Source organism: Betta splendens, chromosome 4, assembly GCF_900634795.4.
Source record: "Betta splendens chromosome 4, fBetSpl5.4, whole genome shotgun sequence".
Lineage (NCBI taxonomy): Eukaryota > Metazoa > Chordata > Actinopteri > Anabantiformes > Osphronemidae > Betta > Betta splendens.
This window is the reverse complement of record NC_040884.2, coordinates 2265854-2289275: the sequence shown is the minus strand read 5'-3', so window position 1 is coordinate 2289275 and position 23422 is coordinate 2265854. Positions and strand designations below refer to the sequence as shown.

The 23422-nt window shown below is 46.1% G+C and overlaps 3 protein-coding genes and 1 long non-coding RNA gene across 10 annotated transcripts; 2 read left to right on the top strand and 2 right to left on the bottom strand.

The window, feature by feature from the left end:
• Positions 1 to 130: 130 nt before the first annotated feature.
• Positions 131 to 6069, bottom strand: LOC114853364 (ankyrin repeat and MYND domain-containing protein 1-like). 4 transcript variants are annotated; one of them, XM_029146665.3, is made up of 18 exons: positions 6004 to 6069; positions 5697 to 5910; positions 5255 to 5629; positions 5020 to 5070; positions 4696 to 4934; positions 4416 to 4632; positions 4139 to 4300; positions 3824 to 3945; positions 3205 to 3640; positions 2780 to 2961; positions 2388 to 2706; positions 2189 to 2296; positions 1948 to 2055; positions 1751 to 1873; positions 1575 to 1676; positions 1266 to 1474; positions 1028 to 1182; positions 131 to 857 (listed from the first exon to the last, which is right to left on the bottom strand). In XM_029146665.3, the coding sequence occupies exons 2-18, from the start codon at positions 5868 to 5870 to the stop codon at positions 670 to 672; spliced, it is 3270 nt and encodes a 1089-aa protein (XP_029002498.1). In that variant the 5' UTR covers positions 5871 to 5910; positions 6004 to 6069; the 3' UTR covers positions 131 to 669. The 4 variants fall into 4 exon arrangements, with proteins under 4 accessions (XP_029002498.1, XP_029002500.1, XP_029002497.1 ...); XM_029146667.3 differs by having other exon boundaries at positions 5255 to 5419; positions 5483 to 5629; positions 5697 to 6047; XM_029146664.3 differs by having other exon boundaries at positions 5697 to 6047.
• A 398-nt stretch (positions 6070 to 6467) lies between these two features.
• Positions 6468 to 12925, bottom strand: stxbp3 (syntaxin binding protein 3). Of its 3 annotated transcripts, none has more exons than XM_041070316.2 (19): positions 12673 to 12925; positions 11957 to 12006; positions 11744 to 11825; positions 11573 to 11649; positions 11429 to 11501; positions 11236 to 11336; positions 10796 to 10919; positions 10278 to 10369; positions 9879 to 10003; positions 9674 to 9772; positions 9531 to 9588; positions 9357 to 9422; positions 9084 to 9164; positions 8715 to 8850; positions 8440 to 8546; positions 8226 to 8327; positions 7471 to 7556; positions 7160 to 7308; positions 6468 to 7046 (listed from the first exon to the last, which is right to left on the bottom strand). In XM_041070316.2, the coding sequence occupies exons 1-19, from the start codon at positions 12716 to 12718 to the stop codon at positions 6943 to 6945; spliced, it is 1758 nt and encodes a 585-aa protein (XP_040926250.1). In that variant the 5' UTR covers positions 12719 to 12925; the 3' UTR covers positions 6468 to 6942. The 3 variants fall into 3 exon arrangements, with proteins under 3 accessions (XP_040926250.1, XP_029002501.1, XP_029002502.1); XM_029146668.3 differs by having other exon boundaries at positions 10278 to 10371; positions 10796 to 10941; positions 12673 to 12918; XM_029146669.3 differs by having other exon boundaries at positions 10278 to 10371; positions 10796 to 10941; positions 12122 to 12702.
• An 85-nt stretch (positions 12926 to 13010) lies between these two features.
• LOC121202158 (uncharacterized) lies at positions 13011 to 15070 on the top strand. 2 transcript variants are annotated; one of them, XR_008694473.1, is made up of 2 exons: positions 13011 to 13912; positions 14071 to 15070. It is a non-coding gene; the product is annotated as an uncharacterized LOC121202158 (long non-coding RNA). The 2 variants fall into 2 exon arrangements; XR_008694474.1 differs by having other exon boundaries at positions 14007 to 15070.
• A 574-nt stretch (positions 15071 to 15644) lies between these two features.
• LOC114853363 (fibronectin type III domain-containing protein 7-like) lies at positions 15645 to 22644 on the top strand. The gene is made up of 14 exons (XM_029146663.3): positions 15645 to 16300; positions 16400 to 16415; positions 16503 to 16763; positions 16948 to 17208; positions 17879 to 18145; positions 18309 to 18572; positions 18641 to 18892; positions 18965 to 19222; positions 19360 to 19614; positions 21245 to 21499; positions 21586 to 21852; positions 21963 to 21992; positions 22166 to 22203; positions 22307 to 22644. Exons 1-13 carry the CDS (start codon positions 16247 to 16249, stop codon positions 22195 to 22197), a joined length of 2472 nt encoding a protein of 823 aa, XP_029002496.1. The 5' UTR covers positions 15645 to 16246; the 3' UTR covers positions 22198 to 22203; positions 22307 to 22644.
• Positions 22645 to 23422: the final 778 nt, after the last annotated feature.

The window sequence follows — 23422 nt, the reverse complement described above, 5'->3', positions numbered from 1 at the left end:
ATGATGCAAAGCGCTGCCGTCGGCTGCAACCTCGCCCCAGCGCCGCTGCCAGGCTCCACCTGCCTGACAGGTGAGCCAGGTAGCCGTGTCCTGTGCGCAACTGCAGTGCAGTGCTACGAATTCAAGGACATTGTGTGCTCCTAAAATATTTTAATGGTAATGATCAGTGTCTGACTTTCAAAATGCTCCATAAATGTTATGTCATTCTACTTTACAAGATGAGACAAGGGCAAGTTATTCCCTCCTGTAACATATATAAAGAAAAGACACTTGATGAATCATGACACATATAATTCCATTAGCAGAACTGAACGGCTGAACTCTGTACGTCTGTCTAGTTCCCTATTAGTTAAAGTACAGACAGTGTTTTAGTTGCATTTATGAATTTATGAATCACAAAAGTCACACCTGACTGGAATAACACTTCTCTTACATTTGTGACGATAAGTGGATGCACAAGCACATGACAGATGATAAACTGCAGGCAAAGCTGGTATTAATATGATTAAAGTGCTGTTAGAGGTTAGTTTGTATCCTTGTGAACAGCAGTGTGTGATGCTCTGAACTACAGTTTGTGTGTTGTGCTTAAAAAAAAGAGAAAGAAATAAGGATTATCCTGCATATTATCCTTATGGCACTTAAAACAGGACTCCGGGTAGAAATAATCCTTCAGTTGTGGCTGTAGTTCTCCGTCAGGTTGAGTTGACTGTCCCAGACGTTCTCTGCTGCGGTTCTTTGGGACTTCAGCCTGACCCTCGAAGGGCTGGGGGCTGTTTTGGTTTTGGTGGTGGTCCTGGAACTGGGGCCTCTTTGGGCTTTAGCACTCACAGCAGTCTTCAGGATGCCATTGGCAGATGCTGAGTTGAGAACGAACACAAAGAATTTGTTTAGTCATTAAAATTCTCCCCTCACCTGCAGATACGCAGATGTTACTATGACGAAGGTAAATGTATTTGTTTATTTGTGATATTTCTATTTGTGCCTTTGTTGTCCTGCTGTTGGGATTGTTGGGTTTGTGGCTTCCTACCTGACACCCGGGTACACTCCTCCTTGTGTCTTTTATCCCAGGCTTTCACCGTGCAGGTTCTGGAGCAGAAGAAGACCTTGCTGCAGCGTCTACAAGCGGTCAGCTTCACGGACAGAGAGCGACCGCAGTGATAGCAGAACCTAAACACTGGGTTCCTACGACCAAATCAACATTTAGACTTGGAAACAGGATCCTGAAGGTTCTGCAGTACTTCATGTGAACATGTGCTGGAACGAACCTGTGTTTTTCCGTGAGGTGCGGTGGACTTTCACTGCTGAGCAGCGACTTCGACCTGAGGGATGCTCCCTCTGATCGCTCCCTCTCTCTCTGAGCAGCAGCCTGTCTCAGCAGATCTCCCATCATGCTCAGCAGCTGTTGTCGAGTTTTGAATATTTCCCTTTCCCGCATGTTCAAAGCGTGGAAGGGAGTGTTGGCGATACGCAGGTCCTAGAAGGCAACATACGTATAGAACACATACAGCTATTCCAACTTAAAAACAATGTGATGTCGGTCCTGTACAAGATTGAATAAAGCTAGTTAGTTATACCTGACTGAAGGAGTAATGTGCGAAGTCTACTGCGGTTCCCACAGCATCTCTGACTCGAACCGGCATCAACATGTCGGCACCAGCCTTAGCTAACATGTCCAACTGCACCAAAAACACACAGTGTCTGAATGTCATGAATCAGTGCAGTCAGCGTGTGCAGGAGGAGTTTTAGGTACCAGCTTAGCTCTGTTGCCACCTAAGTGGTAGTTGATGTCGGAGAGGGCACAGAGGGCGCTGCCCACCCGGGGGCCCAGAGGGAGGTTGGGGTCTGCGCCGCCTTTCAGCAGCTCCTCCACTGCCTGCACCAGCACAAGGAGCGGGTTGAGGACGGACGGGGTTGTGCTTGTGTACACTGGGCGTGTGTGCGGTTTACCAGGTCATTGCCACTCGCGATAGCCAGGGACAGGGCTGAGTGTCCGCTCCAGAGGAGGTCGGTCCTGGCTCTGTGGGAGAGCAGAAGGGCCACCACCTTACTGGCATTCTGCAGAAAACACAGTCATGCTGTTCACATCAAATATTCTGTAAGATATGAAAACTGACTCCTTGTTCTTCTACAAAGACTTGTGTTACATCGTGCGTCACAGAGGTGCCGGTGAACGTGTGGCTGTACTGACCGCGTAGTCGCTGTCTCTGTGGCAGGCCACGTGCAGGGCCGTCCTGCCTCCCGCTGTGACATCTGGACTCCCATTGTCGTCCAGCGGTTCCTCTGGCTTCAGTAGAATCTGTCCAGACCAAAACCCAAATTCTCTCGTAACAGTTAAAAGCACGTTAGCGCTACCACTGGAGTAAATGTGAATGAGGCACAGCAGGTACTTGATCTGCTCCGTAGAGCTCGTCCTGGTCGCAGGCCTGTGCGTCCGGGTCGGCGAGAGCGTGCAGCAGCAGCTCGGTGATTCTGGGACCCGCTGGACCCGGCAGTGAGGCTGCTATGTGCAGGGGGCGTAGGCCTTTCCTACCCACCTCAGGTGGAAGGGGGGCGTCAGCCCGAGCCCCACACAGCAGCAGCCGCCTGACGGCCTCGGTGTCGCCCGCCATCACTGCCAGGCTGAGGACCGGCGCCGGGACCGTGGACGCGTTGGGGTCCGCTCCCCGCTGCAGTAGCAGCTTCAGGGTGTTTAAACGAACACGGTGTCTGGCCACAGAGATGCATTTACATTTACAAGGAGCACAAGCAGGAAACCAGGAGGCCCATGAGCAGAACTCACTGGATTTTCATAGCAGCCATTCTGCGCACGGTCTCCTGCGAGTCGGAGTTCAGAGGGACCCCAGCGCAACTCAGCGCTTCTGCCGAACGCTGCATCAGCTCCTCCGTCACCTGGATCTCATAGCTGCGGACGGAGCGGGCCGAGTCAAAGATCTGATTCTGGGTGAGCTCTTTGTTTGGTGCCTGTGGGAGACAAGGCGTTAGTAGAAGCCGGCAGCGGTCGCGCGGCAGCGGTCGCGCGGCAGCGGTCGCGCGGCAGCGGTCGCGCGGCAGCGGTCGCGCGGCAGCGGTCGCGCGGCAGCGGTCGCGCGGCAGCGGTCGCGCGGCAGCGGTCGCAGCGGTCGCGCGGCAGCGGTCGCGCGGCAGCGGTCGCGCGGCAGCGGTCGCGCGGCAGCGGTCGCGCGGCAGGACTCCTGCGCCGCGAACCTGACTTCCTGCCGCCGCCCCGTCCCGGCCTTTCCACCGCACGCTGCCCAGCGTCATGTGACCATCTGACACCAGAATGGAGCGCTCCTCTTCTGGCTCCTCTGCATCTGCACCTCCCTCAGCTTCCTCCTTAAGCTCGTCATCCTCGGCTGCTCCTCCCTGACTTTCTCCACTTTGCCACGTCTGATCATGTTTATCTACAGCCTTTGTCTCCTTTGCTTTGTTTCCCTCCTCTTTCTGGCTGCGTTGTTCTGTCTCTTGAATCTCTGCCTCACTCTGTGTCTCACTGATCTTCTCTCCTCTCTCCTCCTGATCCTCTAGGTAAACAGACTCTGCCGGGGTGTGGGGTTCATTCAGATCAGTCCAGTGTTCAGTAATGAGCTCCTCTTCACTGGACACTTCAATGCTTCGATGACAGATGCGCTCTTCATGAGTCCTGAATGAAAAATAAAAAATCATAGCAGGATGAATTTGAATTAGTACAGCAGCTTGTGTTGGAGGCTCAGTTCCTTGGCAGAGCAGCACTGGTGCTGTAGTAACGTGTCTACAGTATAAATACAGCATTTCCTGTGTTGTGCATGCTAGGGTGGAACAAATGGAAGAGAAGGATGGACCCTACGGCTCAGAGAGGTGGCTCTGGTTGGTCACATTGCTGAGGGTTGTGTTCGCAGTCTGAGGTCTGTTTGGTCCCGGTGTGTCTCTTGTGCCACGAGGACTGTTCCCACATTCAGACTTCGCATCCTAATGAAATATTTTTTTAGTGACTTTAATTTTTTTTTATTAATTACTACATATTTGTCAAACTCACATTATTAAAACATGTTGGATCTTATATAAATGTCTATAACCATCAACCACCAAGTATCACCTCTGTAATTAAGAGATTTTAGGAGATTAAAAGATTTTAACCAGGTTGAACTGCAGGCGGGTTTACCTGAGGTTTGGAACACGGCTCAGCCAAAGTGGTGTTCAGGGAATGGAAAGGATAGTAGAGGACATGACACACAGCCAGGGCTGACATGCCCTCACAGTTCAACCTGTCAATGTCAGCGCCCGTGTCCAACAACAGCTGGATGACATCATCATGGCAGTTTACCTGAGAGGAGCAAAACAGAGAGATGGAGATTAAAAACTATTACTTTACTGTGCAGTTTCACTGTTATAGATAACAGAAACTGAGCAGATGGAAGCCAGAAAGTGAAAGTTGCTACTGTGGCAGCGAGCAGGGCGGTGTGTCCGTGTGAGTCTGCTATATCAGGGTGGACCAGGCCCGTCTGGAGGATCTGAGAAACAGCTTGGAGGTCTCCTCGCGCCGCATGCTGAATCAGCAGCTCTGACGTAACTTCCAAAGGCCCGGTGGGACCGAAGCCCTCTCTGCTCAGAGACAGAACCGCAGCCATGTCCCAGTCCACGGAGTCGGCCTGCAGCCTGACAGACACAGCTCATTACAGACCAGTTAGTTATGCTGAGCCACCACCGGTGCTATCTGACCTGTGTCGGTGCATGTGCTGCTGCATGCGGGCCTCTAAAGGCAGGCTGGACAGTGGGTCTCGCTCATAGCCTTGGTAGAGTTGAGCGTCTGGCTCCCACAGCTCGCCATAAAAGTGCTGATCCAACTCCCTCCTTCGCCCGGGCGGCAGCGGCAGGTGGTCTCCATCAGTGGAGTAACTTTCCATGCCAGGAGGGTAGATGAAGCGCTCATCTGACAGCAGGCCGCTCTCTCTACACACCTGAAGATAAGCAAATGAGCTGATCCGCTTGGATTTAGTCACAGAGCTCAGGAAATGGTGTGTTTACGCGTTGTCAGTGCTGTACCTCAGACTGGGTCCGGGTGTGACTCTGTAAACCACCAAAGACATTGGGAGGCTGAGACACGAAAAGCAATGATGCAAATGAGGAATATTTGGCAAACTATGCACATATATATTACTTTGACATAAGTGTACATGTGCAAGATGTGTGAAAACTACTTTATTTCTGGAAGACTTTTATAATGATGAATTTCTATACTATAACACAAATGAACATGGTCCTATTGAGCAGCAGGTACCGGAGTGAAGGCAGCGTATTGAGGAAGGTTCTGGAGGCTGAAGCCGTCCTCCACAGAGGTGCATAGACGTAGCAGGCGTTCCCCGACCCACAGACCCACATCCTGACGACCGTCTGGATACGTGACCACACCTGGACCGAACCTTTGGTCGGCGTGGTACAGACCCTGACGGGAGACACGCAGTGGGTTGATTACGTGCGACCAACGCCCCTCATCCATGCAGTTTACCTGAAAGACGGTTCCGTCAGGGGACAGCTGCCGTCCACACCCTTCCTTTCTGTTCAGGTAGAACTTTCCGGTGAACGTGTGGCCCGTGGGCCAGCTGTACACTCCATTCCCATGTCTGTAGTCCTTGTAGAAGGAACCCTCATAGAACTAAAAAGGATGCTCGTGTCACTTACAGGAACCTCAGGAGGCCGTAAAGAACCGGGACGTCACTCACCTCCCCGTTTCTCCAGCTGTATCTTCCGCTGCCGTGCTTGAGTCCGTCCACGAACCCGCCCTCGTATCTGGAGCCGTCGGACCAGTCCTGGACGCCGAACCCTGGTCGTCCCCCTTCACGCTCGCCCCCGAGCTCCGCACCTGCCGCGACACCTTTACGCGTCAGCGACAGCATTTTGTCCCTCGTTTCCTTCCTGAAAACAACTCGCCTGAATCTATTGGCGGGAAACAACAACCTTTATAGAACTAAAACTTAAACGATAAATAAGGTTTTCTTTAGAATTGACGCTAAAATGAGGAAATCTGACCCGCGATTGCAAGCCGGTTGTCATGACAACACCAGAAACTTGCGCTGATGGCGGTCGGGGCTGACGCATGCGCAAAAAAGTGTTTTAGTTAAAGCCCCTTTCCTCAGTATTCGGTTTTTCGCTTCTGAATCCAACAATCCAATATATTTAAAGGGCGTTTTGCTTTCCACTGTAGTACTTTCTTTATCGCGGTCTAAAATGATCAAGCTCTATAAAAAATTATTATAACGCTAATACGCTAATAAAACAGAGGAGGACAGCAACAAAAATGGAAGTAGATAGTGGTCAAAGAGCAGGGAGGCCTTGTTGAAGCTAAACGTTTCTCCATTTGAGATTAATGGAGCAGGACTTCACTGGCTGTTCACACCGTGTCACCGGACACCTGCTCCTGTAACTGACACCGAGCCTGGTTCCTGCCTCCCCTGTGGGTGACGCACATGTCATCAGAGCTGTGTAGAGAATAATGTGATCCACTGCATCCATTTATTAGAGAAAAACAAGGAATAATCTTTATAATCTGTTAAAACACTTTGAAAGTACATTAGGGTTTTATAAAACAGAGTGCAAAAACAAACAACAATCAAAAAGGCGGAGCACAAACATAGTGCTTACGTAAAGTATATACATTGGCTGTTAATCTAAACGTGTAACGCTGTATTTCTAACGACAAAGTTGGGTTAGACTATTTGTACGTAAAATGTTATTAGTAGGATGAACAGGCAACATTCAGATGGGAAAAGCTGCATAAAACACAAGTTGTCCTTGTGTGTGCTAGGTTTGAAATATAAATTTTGAATATTAAAGTATAAAGATGGGTATAAGTTTGATTCCCTCCTGGTTTGCATGAAGTAAACTGAGTTGAGTACACTGTGCTGAGTGATATGATATGTAGGGAGCCAGAAGTGGTTTGAGGGATTGTTATGGGCAGGGACAACTTTCTTAGGCACTGCTCCTTTCCTCTACTGTTAAAGGCTCCACTGGGCGTTTGCTCAGGGACTTGATGTCATCCAGAAGTTTTCTAGGGGTCAAAATGTGGGAAGACCCTGGAATTCAAAAAACAAACACGACATTAGATCCCAGTTCAAACATAAAGCCTTTTAGCATTTCTCAATACTTCCAGTAGGGGGAGTATAACCAATCCTGAATTGGTGCTCACCTATGATGACCTCACAGGATTTGACAGCCTGGGTGACCTCATAGGCACATCGCATCTCAGCGAAGCTGATCCCGCCTATGATGAAGATGATGAGGCGAGAGCCGGTCCGCCGCTCATCCTGAGAGCTGGCTTTGTGCTTTTGACGGGCGCTGAGGAGGCATGGATGGATGACACACATTTACACAAGACATAAACCAGATGATCTACATCCTGGCTACAAAGACGCATATGAAGTAAAAAAGCTGAAAAAGTACTAAGATCAGAACATTATGTCCAGTAACTCTTACAAAAGTGTGACCACACTGACCCACCTGACAGCACCGGAGCCATTCCAGGCAGCAGGAGACTCCGACTGGTGCGGCCAGTCTCTGGTGTCCAGTTTGTTCTCCACAGCATCCTGAAAGGGTCAAAATGATCCTTTATCAGAACTATTTCAATAGGAAGGAAAAAATATTGGGAGGGTAATGATAGAGGAAGTTCTAAAATCATATTGGAATTCAGTGACAGGTTTGTCTGACAAAATGTGTGGTGGACTAAAATGACAGAAAACCCCAGCTGAACAAACAAACTGCTAAATAAGATGAATAACGTGATTTAGGTCCTAATAGAGACATCAAACAAACTGCCAAAACACCAAACTCCTAAAACATAGTCATGGTAAATGTCAATAGTTACATTCTTACATTTTTCCATTTGTAAAGTTACAAGTCTTCATTTGTAATCAAAATATTTAATTTCAGTTTTGTTTAATGAGATTTTGATGTAACTCCCTTCAGACCCACATCCAGTTTTGGGAAGACGACTGTTTTAAGAGAAAGCCTCAGAGTTGATGAGATTTATTTATTTAAAACAAACTTCAACAAGTGAACTGAATGATGTGTCAAACAAAGCGTGTTTAATATAACCTAAGAACATCTAAAGGATCAGTAAAGCAGGTCAGTACTGCTAATACTTTATTGATCCAACCAACGAACAGACCTAGATTGACCTATATTACAACACTGGTTAACATAAATTAATGCAAAACTATTATTTAACGTTAAAGATGAATAATAATCTTACTGACCTCCATCACATCTTTTATGACAGGAGTCCATCTGGAAAGGTTGTACTTCTCCTCCTGGGAGCGATCGCGTCTATTAGGTTTGCGAGAAAAGAGTGAAGTAGACTACAAACAATGGAAAGAAAAAAACAAAGCAATGAGGAACAAGAAGATAAACAGACTAAAACAGGAGTGAAGATGGGAGGAACTGGCTGCATGTCTTGTTGTTCTGTGGTACCGATGTGATGATAGGGACGCCCAGCTCCTTCCAGTTCAGGATGAATTCTCGTTCATCCTCGATCTTCACATGTTGGATGAGTTTGCTCAAGTTCTCATCTGTTGTTCCTGTTGAAACACAACAAACAAACAAGCTAATGTCTGTATTGGTTCCCATTCATCAGTCAAGTAAGAGACTTATATAATATAATAAACTAATATGCTGCTCTGTGATGATCAGTTAGAATAACAACAGACTGGTGATGATGAGAAAGTGAAAGGAGGAAATCACTGCACCATTGAGGCTGAAGATGTAGAGCAGCACTGCTCTGATCTTGTCGTAGGTGCTGTACTGGTGGAGTAACACAGGTAGCAGGGTTCTCATGGGATCTTTCACTTTCACCCCCTCCACATCCAAACCTATAGCAAGGTCCTAGAAGAAGACGACCCATTTGGATTAATGGGGCGTATCTACACTACCCGAATAGAGAAGAATAATAGAATCTGTGTTTTGTCCATTTACATGCGCCTACAGATACTTCCAATCATAAGACTTACTTAAAGCAAGTTAAATATTGTTCTCACTAACTGAACCACTGCCCAAATGTTCTAGCATATAATAGTAAAAGAGTTTCAGCTAGAAGAGATGATAAAGCTCAGATGGACCTGTTCAGCTTTGCAGAGTTTCTCCACATTGTTGGAATACTGTTTCATGCAGTCCTCAGCCAACTGCAGGTGAATTGTTTTCTAGATTCCCAAACAGAGAAAGACGCAAATAACAAGACAATGATAATATGTACAGAGTATTAACGTACAGCGGTAAATCTGATTTCATTGCATCATGACTTGAAAATCTCAAACTTGAACGAATAAATAATTATAAAGAGCAAATTATTTCCAGGTCTGTGAAATGTGAAGTAATTCAAAATTATTCCATACCTCAGTCACCTGTTTACGGAAAAAGGGCATCTTTTTCATCATTTGATTCAAATTGCTAATTGTGATCTGTGAAAGGAAAATGTTTCCTTGAGGACAGTGTATAAATATAATATTTACAGTTCAAGAAATCGAACACTGATGTAAAGAGGCACCAATAAAGCTCCAAATCTGTACCTTCCCATCTGGCTGTTTCTTACTTGCTGATATTTCCTTAAACATTTTTGGGAGTTGTCTATTTTAAGAAGAAACAATGTTAGAGGAGGAACAAGAATAAAGAGCAACAAGACTCCTCCATCCCTCAGACTGTTCATACTTACTCTGACACCTCAGCAATGTGCTTGTGCCTGAGCTTGACCCAAAGCATGTCGTCCTCATTCAGCAGAGCCTGCTTCTCAGCACCATCTTTAGACTTGTACCTGATCCCACATGAAGGTAGTTAGCTTCAGGTAGAACTGCTGTGTGGAACATTTATACAACAAGGGGCAGTAGATATATGTAGTTATGTAGAAAAGCCTCAATTACGTATAGGTGTCGTTGTGGATATCAACCAGGTCGTAGGCCATGGCCTGGTAGGTCAGCTCATGCAAGATGGGGCTAATGGGGTCAAAGCCTCTTTCTACAATCAGCAGCTGGGCCTGTGTCTTCTCCTGTAGATAAAGGCAAACTGTATGTTAAAAATAAATAAATTGATAACAGAGCAGTTTCTATATAGCTACTACTGAGCAACCAGACCATTTCTCTTTTTACATTTCTGGTAAAAAACAACAATTAAATTCGCTCAAGGCAAAGCAGGATTTTATGTCCCTTCACATGATACCTACTGTAGATGGAAACAATGAGTGCGTGTTCAAGTTCCCGTTCACTCCCTGGGCTAAGACCTTGCTCATTCTCTAAACAAACTTTGTTCTGCAGATGTCTCACCTTTTTCTTGCCACTGTCATCCAGCTCATAGTGTCTGGACAGTTTGGTGTCCACCAGCTCTGCAAGGCTCTTGGCATTTTCCATGGTGCTGTCTCTAGCAATGATAATCATTGTTGTCATGAGTTATCAGTCAAGTTATCATAAAAAAAAATCATCTTTTCTGTAAATACAATACAACTCTGTGATACACACTGTTGTTGGCTTTTATAAACTACAATAATGAGACACTTTACTGCACTAATAATTTTCATCACGTTTCCATATTAGGCTGGATTCTGTCTGATCATTTCTGTAACCTTCAGTAATGGAAAAATACACTTTAACACCTAGAGCTCACAATTAGCCCTCTCTCATGCTATTTGTTTAATTTGTACAAACAACTTCTGACAAAGTCCTTCATGAATTATGAAACCACTTCATAATAAACTACATAAACTACAAACCACTTCTTTTTAAGGCAGTTCCTGTGATCTTTGGCCCTAGCTAAATTTGACTCATACAAGCAGAATCTGGCTTACTTCTTGTATCTGACACCGGGGTACTCATCCAGTGTGGCACAGAGAGTGACGAGCTGGTCTGCAAGCGTGTCCAGTGTCTTGGTTTTGTCCAGACTGTTAGGACTGTAGATGCTTCGGAATGCACCTGGATTATCACAAGTGAACACCTGACAAGCATTCAACAGTTTAACAAATGATATTCATAAAGTAAAAAATTTGCACACTCTTCTACAACTTTAAAGTTTTTCATAACTAAAAGTCAAATGTCAACGACTTACTCAAATAAATGAATTATAGTTGTGACAACATCTATTATAATAACATTCAATCAGAACACCAATAACCTCTTCCTTTCAGTAGAAACATGACCAAGAATTTAGTAACACAAAAACCACAGTCTTCACAAAAAACGGAAATGAAAAATTACAAAAGCGCCTGAAAGAGAAATACATTTCACTCACTTGTGCCTCTTGTGGCATGAAGGATATGTTGATTTCCTTACAGACTTGTATGTACTTTGCACAGTACAGCCTCATTTTGTTGAACAGCTCATCTGGACAATCTGTAGAACCAAAAGAAACCTAGTTTCCATTTCTTTCACTATATTGATGCTGTGGTTGATTATAATGGAATAGTCATATGAACGTTACTTACAGTCGGTGAAATAAACATATGCCGCTTTATATTTGGGTTTGGTTTTGAAGTCTGCAATCAGGGCATCCACACACTATGAAACAAATTAAGCATTTAAAAGAGTTTGGTTTAATCCTAATGCAACATGATCATTACAGAACAAACCTTAGTGGTTGGTGGCATGAAGTAGATGGCCTTCATCTCTGGAACAGGCTCTCTGTTTTTGTACAGATCCTCCACAACTAAAGAAACAAGACTTTCACTTAGTGGATCCACATACAAAGATCCAAACAGAGTTGTTTATTGTGGATGGTGTCAGATGGAAACACAGCCCACCTGTTATTCGCTCTGACAGCAGATCGGACATTTTGCAGCATGATGACATGAGTTTGGTGGTAAATGGTTCCAGAATCAAAATCTTTTAAATGAAAAATCAGTATTGATCAGAAAATCTTTGTAAAAAATAATAAATATACTGCACAACCACTTTAGTAAGTAGTAGTAGCATATTGTCTGTGTTGTTAATGTGAAGCTGATCTGTTGTCCTACCTTCCATACTTCAGACTTTCTGCAATCTGTAATAATTGTGTCGCTTATTCCTGCAAAAAATGCAGAGTATGACACATGAAAAACAATGTGACCAAAGCATACTGGTTATTCAGGCTGTGATTTTAATTTTACTTTTCAACAGAATGTATGAAAAGTTCTAGAAGCCTTAAATGGGCATTTGTCATCATTCTAACGACAAATGAGAAACTAGTTCTGGTCATGACGGTAGAAACGTGTCTCGTGGTGGAGGTGCAGTAGAATCGTGGAGCGGCCTGAAGCAGGAGCTTTCGGGGAACCTCTGGAGGAGCCGCTGTGCATGTTTAGCCTCACGCCGGGAGGAACTGTGCGGACTGGATATGTGAGTAACCCACGGTGATAACATCCCCCCGTAGAAAGTGTTAAGCTTTAGGTGGGGCTGCAGCCGCAGCTCACTGGTGACAGACAGCGAACAGCGTGAAGGCCACACGTTTATAATAAAACACAGCTAGGCCTTTACTGAAGCGCAGACGGCCGATGTTTCCTCTGACTACTATCCTAAACGTCTGCAGGGTTAAGTCAATGTTTTCCTGTCATTCCAAGACACAACATTCTAGTAGATATAAAGATAAATAAATACAGCGACAACTCGCTCAGATGCTTTGTACGAAAAAAAGAAAATTGCTTTTCACGTGTAAAGTAAAACCTCAACCAAACATTCAAAAAGCCTTTAAACTTACTTTTCCAAACCAGCTTTGGTAGTCCGTAATCCGCACCCGTTGCCATTTTGTTTGCTATGGCCTCTGCCTGTCCGCGTCGCTTATCTCTGACGTCACATCTGGTGCGACGGGAAGCTGTAGTTTTTAGATGAACTGATCTCCCATGACGCAGTTCAGTCTGATTCAGCCTAATACAGCAACTCTGCCATTAGTTAGGACTGGTTGTAACTCATGGGGATGTTTGAACCAAACTTGTATACGAACAGACTGTACTGGACGGCATAAGCAACGGGAGCCCAGGACACGAGAATTGTGCTGTTGCTGAGGGGGGGTGGAGAGCTGGAGGGGAGGCAGAACTGCAGGAAGAGAAACAGCGGACACGGGTTAAAAAGAGTCAAAGAATGAGCGAGTCGTTTCACTACTCAGCAGCGCTGACCTGAGAAGGTCAGAGCTCAAGACAACAGGAGACAGTGATGCTCACACGTATGGGGTGCCGAATGTAAAAGGAGCACCTATACATTTAACTAAATGACACAACATGTTTTCTCACATTTAGCTAAATGTGCAAAAGTCTAACTGTATATGTTAAATATACATGTTAATGTTAAACGTAAAATGATCGCCTGAATATTTAGGTAGACTCCACCCCCTATGATCCTAGATCATAGGGGGTGGAGTCAATTGTCTCTCTAAAATCACCAGCTGGTGTGAATTTGTTAAATTGGCCCAAGACTATATAAAAATCTCCAAAGGCTGCTCAAATTGTGGTAGTGTTTAGTAGTAGTAAATTGATAGCACAAGTGAAATAAAGACAGAAATTAAGAAAATCAAAATGGATCCCACAACTGTGAAGTCCTTGTGCTTGAAATCAAGGAGTTTCCTGACGGCTTGACAAAGCAGGAATGTTGTGTGAAGAAGATCATCCAATTTTGTTCTAAAGGGTAAGTAATAAATCTGGTTCTATCAATTGTCAGTCTACAGTTTGTCAAATTACAGGACCATTTTAGAATGATTTTCCATATGTTTTAGATGGAGCTCTTCATTACATTTTTAAAAGGAGACAAGGCAAAATGGAGCACCTTGCCTAAGTTGTGCTCACTGCAACAGAGGCAAATTCCTTATTTGAAGAGTTCCACTCTAGTAACATTGGTATGTGTGTGTACATTTGTGTGAATGTCACTCTGTTTTAGGTTTCCAGTGCCCAGATTGTCAAGCAAAGCTGGCCAGTGTTAAAGAAAACACTCAGTACAATCCTATAGAGGTTGGTGCATTTACTGCTTGTAACAGAAAACGCTAGCTAATGAACACAAGGACAATTGCAAACACGGACCAAATACTTCCTTTTATGGAGCCAGAGGAGAGAATGCCAGCCAATCTGAAGAAAACATGATGTCGATGTGATTCCCCATCTCCCAACAGGACAAATGCCCTGCTCCACAGCTTGGCGTGACTGCAAAACAACCTCATTATGGCCTCATTATGTATTAGACCGCTCTGGTGTACGGAGTAATCTTGTGATGTATATGTATGAATATAACATATTATATGTATACGTATAATCTTTGTTTTGTTTGAAGAAATGTTTGAGTACACCTGATATTTCCATGGAAATATTGTACTGCCTTGTTTGCTTTTTCCCCATTTATAAACAGTATTTTTTGTGTAGTAATATGCATTTGAAGTTCTTGTTATTGAGTTCCGACGTTATTAGAAGGAATATCTTTTATAAGACCTTCTGTATAACTTGCACGCGGCGCTAATAATTTCTGATGCGTTTTCTTGTACATAACACACTTTAACGTGTGATCAGTCTGTCAACCTGTGTGGCATCTGTATCCAGATGTATGAATGAGACCTGCTACTGGCTCCTCCTCCAAAACACGACACAAAAGATGAGTTAAAACATGTGATCTGACAATGCAGTAACAACACACTAGGCCGCTGTAACGAGAACAGCTGCTGATTTATCAAATGTAGATGTCTTACAAAAATCACTGAATGTAACGTAACACCAGGGCACAGTGGTCACAAGTTAATCTGACTTCCACGTTTCACAACTACTATCTACGTAGATGTTGGCCTAGATTGTGGCTTTGGTTGCTTTTGGCTGCAATGGCTGCGGGATCAAATATCTTTGAATGGGATTTTTTGCTATCGTCATAGAATGTTTATGATTTGTAGTTATTAGCGAATAATGGCATACAAGACTCCGATGACAAGAGGCAAAGGTTCCGAATTTTACATTTTATTGACAAAAAGATCGTAGCAATAACGGCAGGCCAATTCTGTCCTTATTTCCTTTAGCTACTTCCGTATCTACAACACGAGCAACGATCAAATGTAAGTGTCAGATAACGCCTTGTGAAACTGTAAAGATTGTTTAGAACGTGCACAGAGGAATAAACTATGATAAAACATACGCTGCTTTTCTCTGCTTCAAACACCTGCCGTAACTAAGAGCAACCAGTGCGGCCTTCGGAAGTCGGTCACCAGCTAAACTGGAAACGACTTAAACTTGAACACCGGTCTACAAGGAGACAGACGTCCAGTGTTGCTGCAGAATCTCTCCAGATGTCACCGATACCACAAACACGGGCACAAAGCTTGGTCTGCGTGATCGTTTATTTAGTTCACAGCGTTCACTTTGAACCGTCAGCTGAGACCTGCACCGCTCTGACTCTGCTTCACCCACAGTTTACTGTGTCGCTCAAAGCGCACGCTAACAGGTAAGTAACGTCAACTGCGTCAATGAAGTAAAATCTAATATGACTCCATAGATTTCAAATGAGCAAACATCAAATAATATTTTTTAATTGTTCTTATCCGAGAAATCCGATTCCGATTATCGAAATAATCGTTAGTTGCAGTCCTAATATGGACACAGTTCAGTCGGTTTTATCAGCTGCCATCGGGTCATCACAGCAAATGGACGCCTTCACCTGAATATATTCTGGACAGCTTCTACTCAAACCCCATGTCCTCCGCTGGAGTCTATTATAATATTAGATCTCCAGTGTCTTGGCTACTACATTTAGGGCCATTTTATAATGAGGGAGGCAACACACGTCAGAAGAATCTGATAAAATAAAGCTCTACAATCAAACTTGAGTATTCACTGTGACCTATAATAATAAACAAACAGTAGAGTTATCACCTTTCTGACAGCTTCCATTAAAAACTGAGAAGGTTTGATGGAGCAGGGGGGTTGAGCACAGCTCAGATTCTGTGCTGGAGGGTTGTATTTGAAGTTGATGTTGAGAGGATGCTGTTGCATGAGTGCATGAAGTGTTGAGGCCTCTAGGTATGGAAAATCCAGTTCTTTTGCTCGTGCCCTATATATATCATATTCTTTGCTCTGGTTTACTGAATATAGGGTATCACCCCTATAGCAAGAAAGATGCTTCCTTCTCATGATACCCTACCTGCTTCTGCTCCGAGGTGCACGTCTCCTACCTATGATTGGACATTTGTCCTGAGTGGGAGGCAACAGACACATGTTTCACACATGCATTTAAGAAAAGGTGAAGCAGTTAAGACTGAAGCTTCTAACAGAACAGACAGAAAGAGGAGTGTTTTCAGAGACTCGCCTTGAAGAATGGGATCTACGAAGTGGCCGGGGATTCTCGTCTTGCTGAGCATTTGCTCACAGGTATAATAGCACATTGCTCTTACATGTATATGGCTGTACAGTGTATACGTGTTTGTTGATTGACCAGTCCACTGTTAATGTTCTCTTTTATATCTGCAGGCTGTAACCCAGTCAGGTACTGTATGTTCTCATACATTCTGCTGTTAATGGTCACGTCTGTAGCTGACGCAGTATTTTCACCGCTTCATGTGTGTCTCATCAGGTTTTCAGGTGTCTGTGTTCTCAGTTACATCCAAGGCTGTGATTCTCAGGTGGAACAGCTATTCTGGAGCCAGCACATACAAGATTTCTGTCTCAACCCAAAGCTCGCCGACCGACTTCGTTGCCTTTGCACAGTATGGTGCAGATGTAGTGATGGGCTCCGTCATCTCTCTGTCCCCAAACGTTAACTATATTTTCACAATTCAAGCTCTGGATAATTCCCAAAACACACTGAACAGTGCAACCGTACAGTCATCCACAGGTAAGATGCACTTGTGACTATACCTGTACTTCCTCGACACCAAACAGGAGGCGACAGTGATGAGAATCAAACAGGTTTGAGGGGTAGAAACATTAAACCTTGTTTAACCCAGGGAGACTCATCACCTATAATCCTCTTTTGAACTGACATTTTAGTTCGTCACAGCTGACTGTGTGTGTTTTAGCCCCTGACCTGATGGAACCCATCCAGGCAGTGCAGTCGAAGGACAGCAGAACCCTAGTGGCAGAGTTCAACCTGCAGACGGGGGCGACCAGTTACATCATCCGTGTCCAGGACAACAATGGCTTCTTCAGAGAGGACACAGTGGCCTCCTCCCCTGCTGAGATCCAGAACCTCACGCCCTACACAGACTACAGGCTGAGCATCATGGCCGCGAACAGCGCCGGCCGCAGCCAGCCGTCTCTGCCTGTGGCTGCAAAAACAGGTACTGCTGAACCGAGTTACGTGTTCTCACTTTCACCCAGTCGCTGAAACGAAAGCTAAAGAACTGAGTGGCGACAACAGCTGCAGGCTGCTTTACTGAGAGTCACGCATTCACTGCAGAACAGAGAGCCTCTCATCACTCCACATGCCCCGCAGACGTCACTCGATCTCTCCCATTGTCCTGAGACGTGCAGCCGATCACCTCCGCTTTGTCAGCATCATCCTGTTTCAGTCCAGTGTGGGTTGGTTTTACCCAAGACATGTATCAGCACCCCCTCAGGCCCCCCCTGCACCGTGGTGACCCGACTCTCCTGTGAAATGCAGTCATCCGGGTCACGCATCCAACATGCGTCATTACTTATCTCTGGACCAATTCAATCCCAAATCCAGTGTGTTCCTTCACAACAGCAGCCCTTCAAAAGGCACTCAAAGGTCCAATACTGTTTTCTCTCTATCTTCATTTCTCCTTGTTTGTCCCCTTTATTGATCTCCAGAGGTAAAATCCATTTAAACAAATGAGACTTTAACTTCAACTCTTATTTTGAAGTAACTGCTGATGTGAAGTCAATGTGAAAACTGTGATTTTGAAGTTTTTCCTTTCTGGCCTCAGGTCAGCGCTGCTGTGGTGAAACGTCTTCTCTTAAACTCGTGTCCTGTTTCTCTTCCTGCAGTTCTGCCTCCCCTCCAGCTCTCCACCTCCTCCCCCAGCAACAGCACCATCCTCGTGTCCTGGGCTCCCGTTGCTCATGCCGTCCAGTACAGTCTGTTCATATACAAGTTTGGTTCAAACAGCACTATAAGTTTCAACCAGTCCAACACAGTCAACACCAACCTGGTCTCGGGCCTGGACGCCGGCTCGCTCTACGTCATCGTGGGTTTGGCCTGGGATGTGGAGGGACGAATGGGGGAGTCCAGTTTGAACAGCAACCAGACAACGCGTGAGTCTGGACCGAGACACACTGAGATACTTATAATGATGAGGAAATTACACACAAAGAGAAAACGCTTATACCATGTGCTAAAACCCTTTTTGTGTTGTTAACCTTTGCTGGTTTGCTGCATTTACATGGAAGCATCATCATCTGTTTGGATTTTAAACAGGACCCCCAACGCCGTCTCTTACAAACGTCTCTGTGGTGATGAGTAACGGTGAAGCCGGACTCCTGGTTTCCTGGGAACTCCATCAGGAGGTGTACGGGTCCATTCAGTACCTGGTGACCAGCGACCAGAACCTCACCTGTAACTCCCCGTCCAGCTCCTGCATCTTGTTTCCAGCCAAGTGTGGGGACGTGCACACGATCCAGGTCACCGGCGCCAACGCCGCCGGGCCGGGCTCCGCGTCCAGCCCCACCGTCTTCACCACCTGTGAGTGGGACTGTGGATGCGCACGCTTCTGTCCACGGCCGCGTCTCAACCTTGTCCTCTGTCCTCAGTCCCCTGCCCACCACAGAACCTAGCGCTGGAAGATTCCACGGGCGGAAACTGCACGCTGACTTGGACCACGGTGCCTCACGCTGAGAGCTACGAGGCCGTCGTCAAAGGGGGCGGCAACGATACGGGCTGCAACACCACCGGCACCGGCTGCACCTTCCAGTGCGAGTGTGGCTACACGTACCTGATGTCTGTGTTCGCACTGAACCCGGCCGGCATCAGCCCCCAGGGACAGGTTCTCAACCACACCACCTGTAGGTGGAGACCCAGAGGTTCTGTCGCCTCGTGAGCAGAACACGTCCTGACTCACGCCCTGTGTTTGTCAGTGCCCTGTTGTCCAGAGGGCGTGCTCATCTCCGCGGTCAGCGCCGACACCCTGGAGATCGCTTGGCAGGCGTCGCGGGGGGCGGAGCTCTACGAGACCCGGGCTGCAGACAGTTCAGAGGAGGTGCTGTGCAACGACACGGCGCCGGCGTGCGCTCTGTCGGACCTCGACTGCGACAGCACCTACAGCGTGGTGGTGACGCCCTGCAATGACCTGAGCGGATGCAACCGCGCTTGTAAAGCTGACAGCAAGGACACTGGTAGGAAACTCGTGCTGTCAACATCACAGGGAGAAAAGAACCGGGCGGAGCTTTGGCCAGAGGCCCAAACTGAACAGATAATGAAGAGTGCAGCCAGAGTTTAGCTCAGTGACTTCATGTCCCCTTGTCCTCATCAGCTCCCTGCGCGCCCACAAACGTGGCTCATTCGCTCACCAACTCCTCTTTCGTCAACGTCAGCTGGGCCGGAAACAACAGGGCTGCCACCTACACGGCGAGCGCGCTGGGCGACGAAGGCCAGCACACCTGCACCACATCTGGAAGCAGCTGCGGCATCGCCGGCCTCCTCTGCGGCTCAGACTACGAGGTCAGCGTCACAGCCAGCACCGGCGCCGGACAGAGCCTGCCCAGCTTCTCGGACTTCCTGCAAACAGGTGAGAGGGTTTGGACGGGTCCAAACAGTGTTTGACGGGTTCTAAAGGGATCCTTAAAAAGGTGAGAGGGTTCGGACGGGTCCAAACAGTGTTTGACTGGTTCTAAAGGGATCCTTAAAAAGGTGAGAGGGTTCAGACGGGTCCAAACAGTGTTTGACGGGTTCTAAAGGGAACCTTAAACAGGTGAGAGGGTTTAGACTGGTCCAAACAGTGTTTGACGGGTTCTAAAGGGAACCTTAAACAGGTGAGAGCATTCGGACGGGTGCAAACAGTGTTTGACTGGTTCTAAAGGGGAACCTCAAACAGGTGAGAGGGTTTAGACGGGTCCAAACAGTGTTTGACGGGTTCTAAAGGGGAACCTCAAACAGGTGAGAGGGTTTGGACGGGTCCAAACAGTGTTTGACGGGTTCTAAAGGGAACCTTAAACAGGTGAGAGGGTTTAGATTGGTCCAAACAGTGTTTGACGGGTTCTAAAGGGAACCTTAAACAGGTGAGAGCATTCGGACGGGTGCAAACAGTGTTTGACTGGTTCTAAAGGAAACCTCAAACAGGTGAGAGGGTTCGGACGGGTCCAAACAGTGTTTTTTACGGGTTCTAAAGGGGAACCTCAAACAGGTGAGAGGGTTTAGACGGGTCCAAACAGTGTTTGACGGGTTCTAAAGGGAACCTTAAACAGGTGAGAGGGTTTAGATTGGTCCAAACAGTGTTTGACGGGTTCTAAAGGGAACCTTAAACAGGTGAGAGCATTCGGACGGGTGCAAACAGTGTTTGACTGGTTCTAAAGGAAACCTCAAACAGGTGAGAGGGTTCGGACGGGTCCAAACAGTGTTTTTTACGGGTTCTAAAGGGGAACCTCAAACAGGTGAGAGGGTTTAGACGGGTCCAAACAGTGTTTGACGGGTTCTAAAGGGAACCTTAAACAGGTGAGAGGGTTTAGACGGGTCCAAACAGTGTTTGACGGGTTCTAAAGGGAACCTTAAACAGGTGAGAGGGTTCGGACGGGTCCAAACAGTGTTTTTTACGGGTTCTAAAGGGGAACCTCAAACAGGTGAGAGGGTTCAGACGGGTCCAAACAGTGTTTGACTGGTTCTAAAGGAAACCTCAAACAGGTGAGAGGGTTTAGACGGGTCCAAACAGTGTTTGACGGGTTTTAAAGGGAACCTTAAACAGGTGAGAGGGTTCGGACGGGTCCAAACAGTGTTTGACGGGTTCAAAGGGGAACCTCAAACAGGTGAGAGGGTTCAGACGGGTCCAAATAGTGTTTGACGGGTTCAAAGGGGAACCTCAAACAGGTGAGAGGGTTCAGACGGGTCCAAACAGTGTTTGACTGGTTCTAAAGGAAACCTCAAACAGGTGAGAGGGTTTAGACGGGTCCAAACAGTGTTTGACGGGTTTTAAAGGGAACCTTAAACAGGTGAGAGGGTTCGGACGGGTCCAAACAGTGTTTGACGGGTTCAAAGGGGAACCTCAAACAGGTGAGAGGGTTTAGACGGGTCCAAACAGTGTTTGGCGGGTTCTAAAGGGAACCTCAAACAGGTGAGAGGGTTTAGACGGGTCCAAACAGTGAAACAACTGAATCACTGTTACATCTGAAAACAACGAGGCTCATCCTCTCTTTCTTCCTCCACAGAACCGTGCTGTCCGGTGAACATCTCGGTGACTCAGGTGACTCCAGCAATGACCAACGTCTCGTGGTCTCCAGCCAAAGGGGCCCTTTTGTTCACCACGGTCCTGACGTCACCACGCGGCCGCGCTCGCTGCCACACGCAGGACTCCCACTGCCTCATGGGATGCATCACCTGCAGCACCAACTACACCGTCACCATGGAGGTGTTCAGCCACAGCGGGCAGCGGTCGAACTGCAGCTACCAGGGCTTCTCGTCCAGTGAGTTCACCTTTTTACACATTGCATTCGCTACGTGTTTTTGGAAAGGCAAACTTCATTCTTTACTTTTACTTGATTTTCCAAAGGCGCCTGCTGCCCGACAGGCGTCAGGCTCTACAGCTTGGCTGACAACTCTCTGCGGCTGTACTGGCGCAGCACTGGCAGCAACCACAGCTACGCCGTGGACATGCTGGGCAGCAGCAGCAACAGCAGCTACAGCTGCACGGCGTCTCCAGGGGAGAACCGCTGCGACGTGGCCGCCGTCCGCTGTGGGGACGTGTACCGCGTGACGGTGGCCCCGCTGTCACCAGGGGGCAGCAAAGTGCTGCTCTGCCCCCAGAGGCTGTACTCAGGTAGGACAGGGTCCTGATGTGCTGGTTCAAAGGCGAACCTCATGATGTGTCAGTCAGCTTTTCAAAGCATGTGTTTGCCTGGATTTGACTTTTTTGTGTCTGATTTCTAGTCACCTGCTTGGGGAGCAGTGTTGGCCCAGGTGAGTGTTATCAGAACTTCTGAAGTTTTGAATATATTATTTAATTATTTCATTTTAAATCAAAATCTGTTAATCACTAATCTACTCTAATCTCTAATCTGTCTCACTGAGTTACAGATGTGAATATAATAAATTTGACGTTAGTTGGTTGTTCATTTTTTCTTGGTTTTCAGTGATTTTCAGAGGGAAAAGAAGCGTGGACTAACGTGTGGTAGGTACAGATTTTTCTAACGTCTGACCAGTGATGGTCACTTTGCTGTGAAACGTTGCCCAGTTGGAGTAACTGTTTTGTCTTCACAACCTGCTCTCCACAGATTCTCCAAACACGCGTCCTCCTTGAACAAGCTCAACTTAAGTCATTGCAAATCCATTTTTATCCTCTAAGAATTTGATTAAATGAGCAAACTGGCAACTGAACAGACATTCAAAAGATTAAAAGTAATATATAAAAGTTTAAATAGTCTTTTGTCCTTTTAAAGATATTTTGTAGGTCCAGTCCCAAGTAGAAAACCTCCTGGTGATAAATCAGTGTCACTCTGTGGACGCTCGTGTCTGCAGTCTTACGTTGCTTGTTCTCAGGACGTATCAGTGTGTCAGGGGAGCTCTGTAAACCTGATGCATACTTTACATAATAAAGAATTCACAGCACTGATATTCATGTTATGTTGTCTTTTTTGGTATCCGCAGCTGAGCTTTATAATATACAATATACAACAATATATACAGTATACATAACATTAGTCAAAGTAAAGGTAAATAAAGTTAAAATGTGGATTTTCTATTCTGTATTTAAATAACTAATTCAACTAATGTATCAATATCATTTATTGTTCTAGAAGGTAGATTAAAGCTGTATTCTGTTTAGGGCGATTCTGTGCTTTGAGGCGATGTGTCCATGTCCATTTATGTTGTGTCATATGTTCTTCCAGGGTCCAACTAAGGATTTGAATTAGCAGCAGCCGGTGGGTTGGGACAAATAACATGTAGTTACTTGTTCGTCTGCTTTGTGATTTCTCTGGCCCCTAATCATCCTGACCTACGGTTTGCTCTGCTTGATAATAGGGTCAGAAAATACTTCAAATGTCAGTGTTATAATGAATTTAGGTTGATGAAATGGAGACATGGTATTTACTGATGTGACCGTGTGTGACTGGAGGATCTTCCAGGGTGATGTACTGCATAAAGAGATAGTGAACCTGGTGTGTGTCTGCTGGGTTGGGGCTTAAAAGGTTAAACCTTTACCTGGTGTTACTAACTGGCTGTTTAGTTGTGTAAAGTCCTAAACCTTGTAAAGTGCCTTGGGATAATTTTGGTGGTGAATTGGCATAAACAGAACTGAACTGGTAAACGTTAAAAGTCTTTCTCATCAGCATGGGATCAGTGGGAACAACCTCGTATGCAGGTTAACTAGTAATAAAAAGAACAAGTTA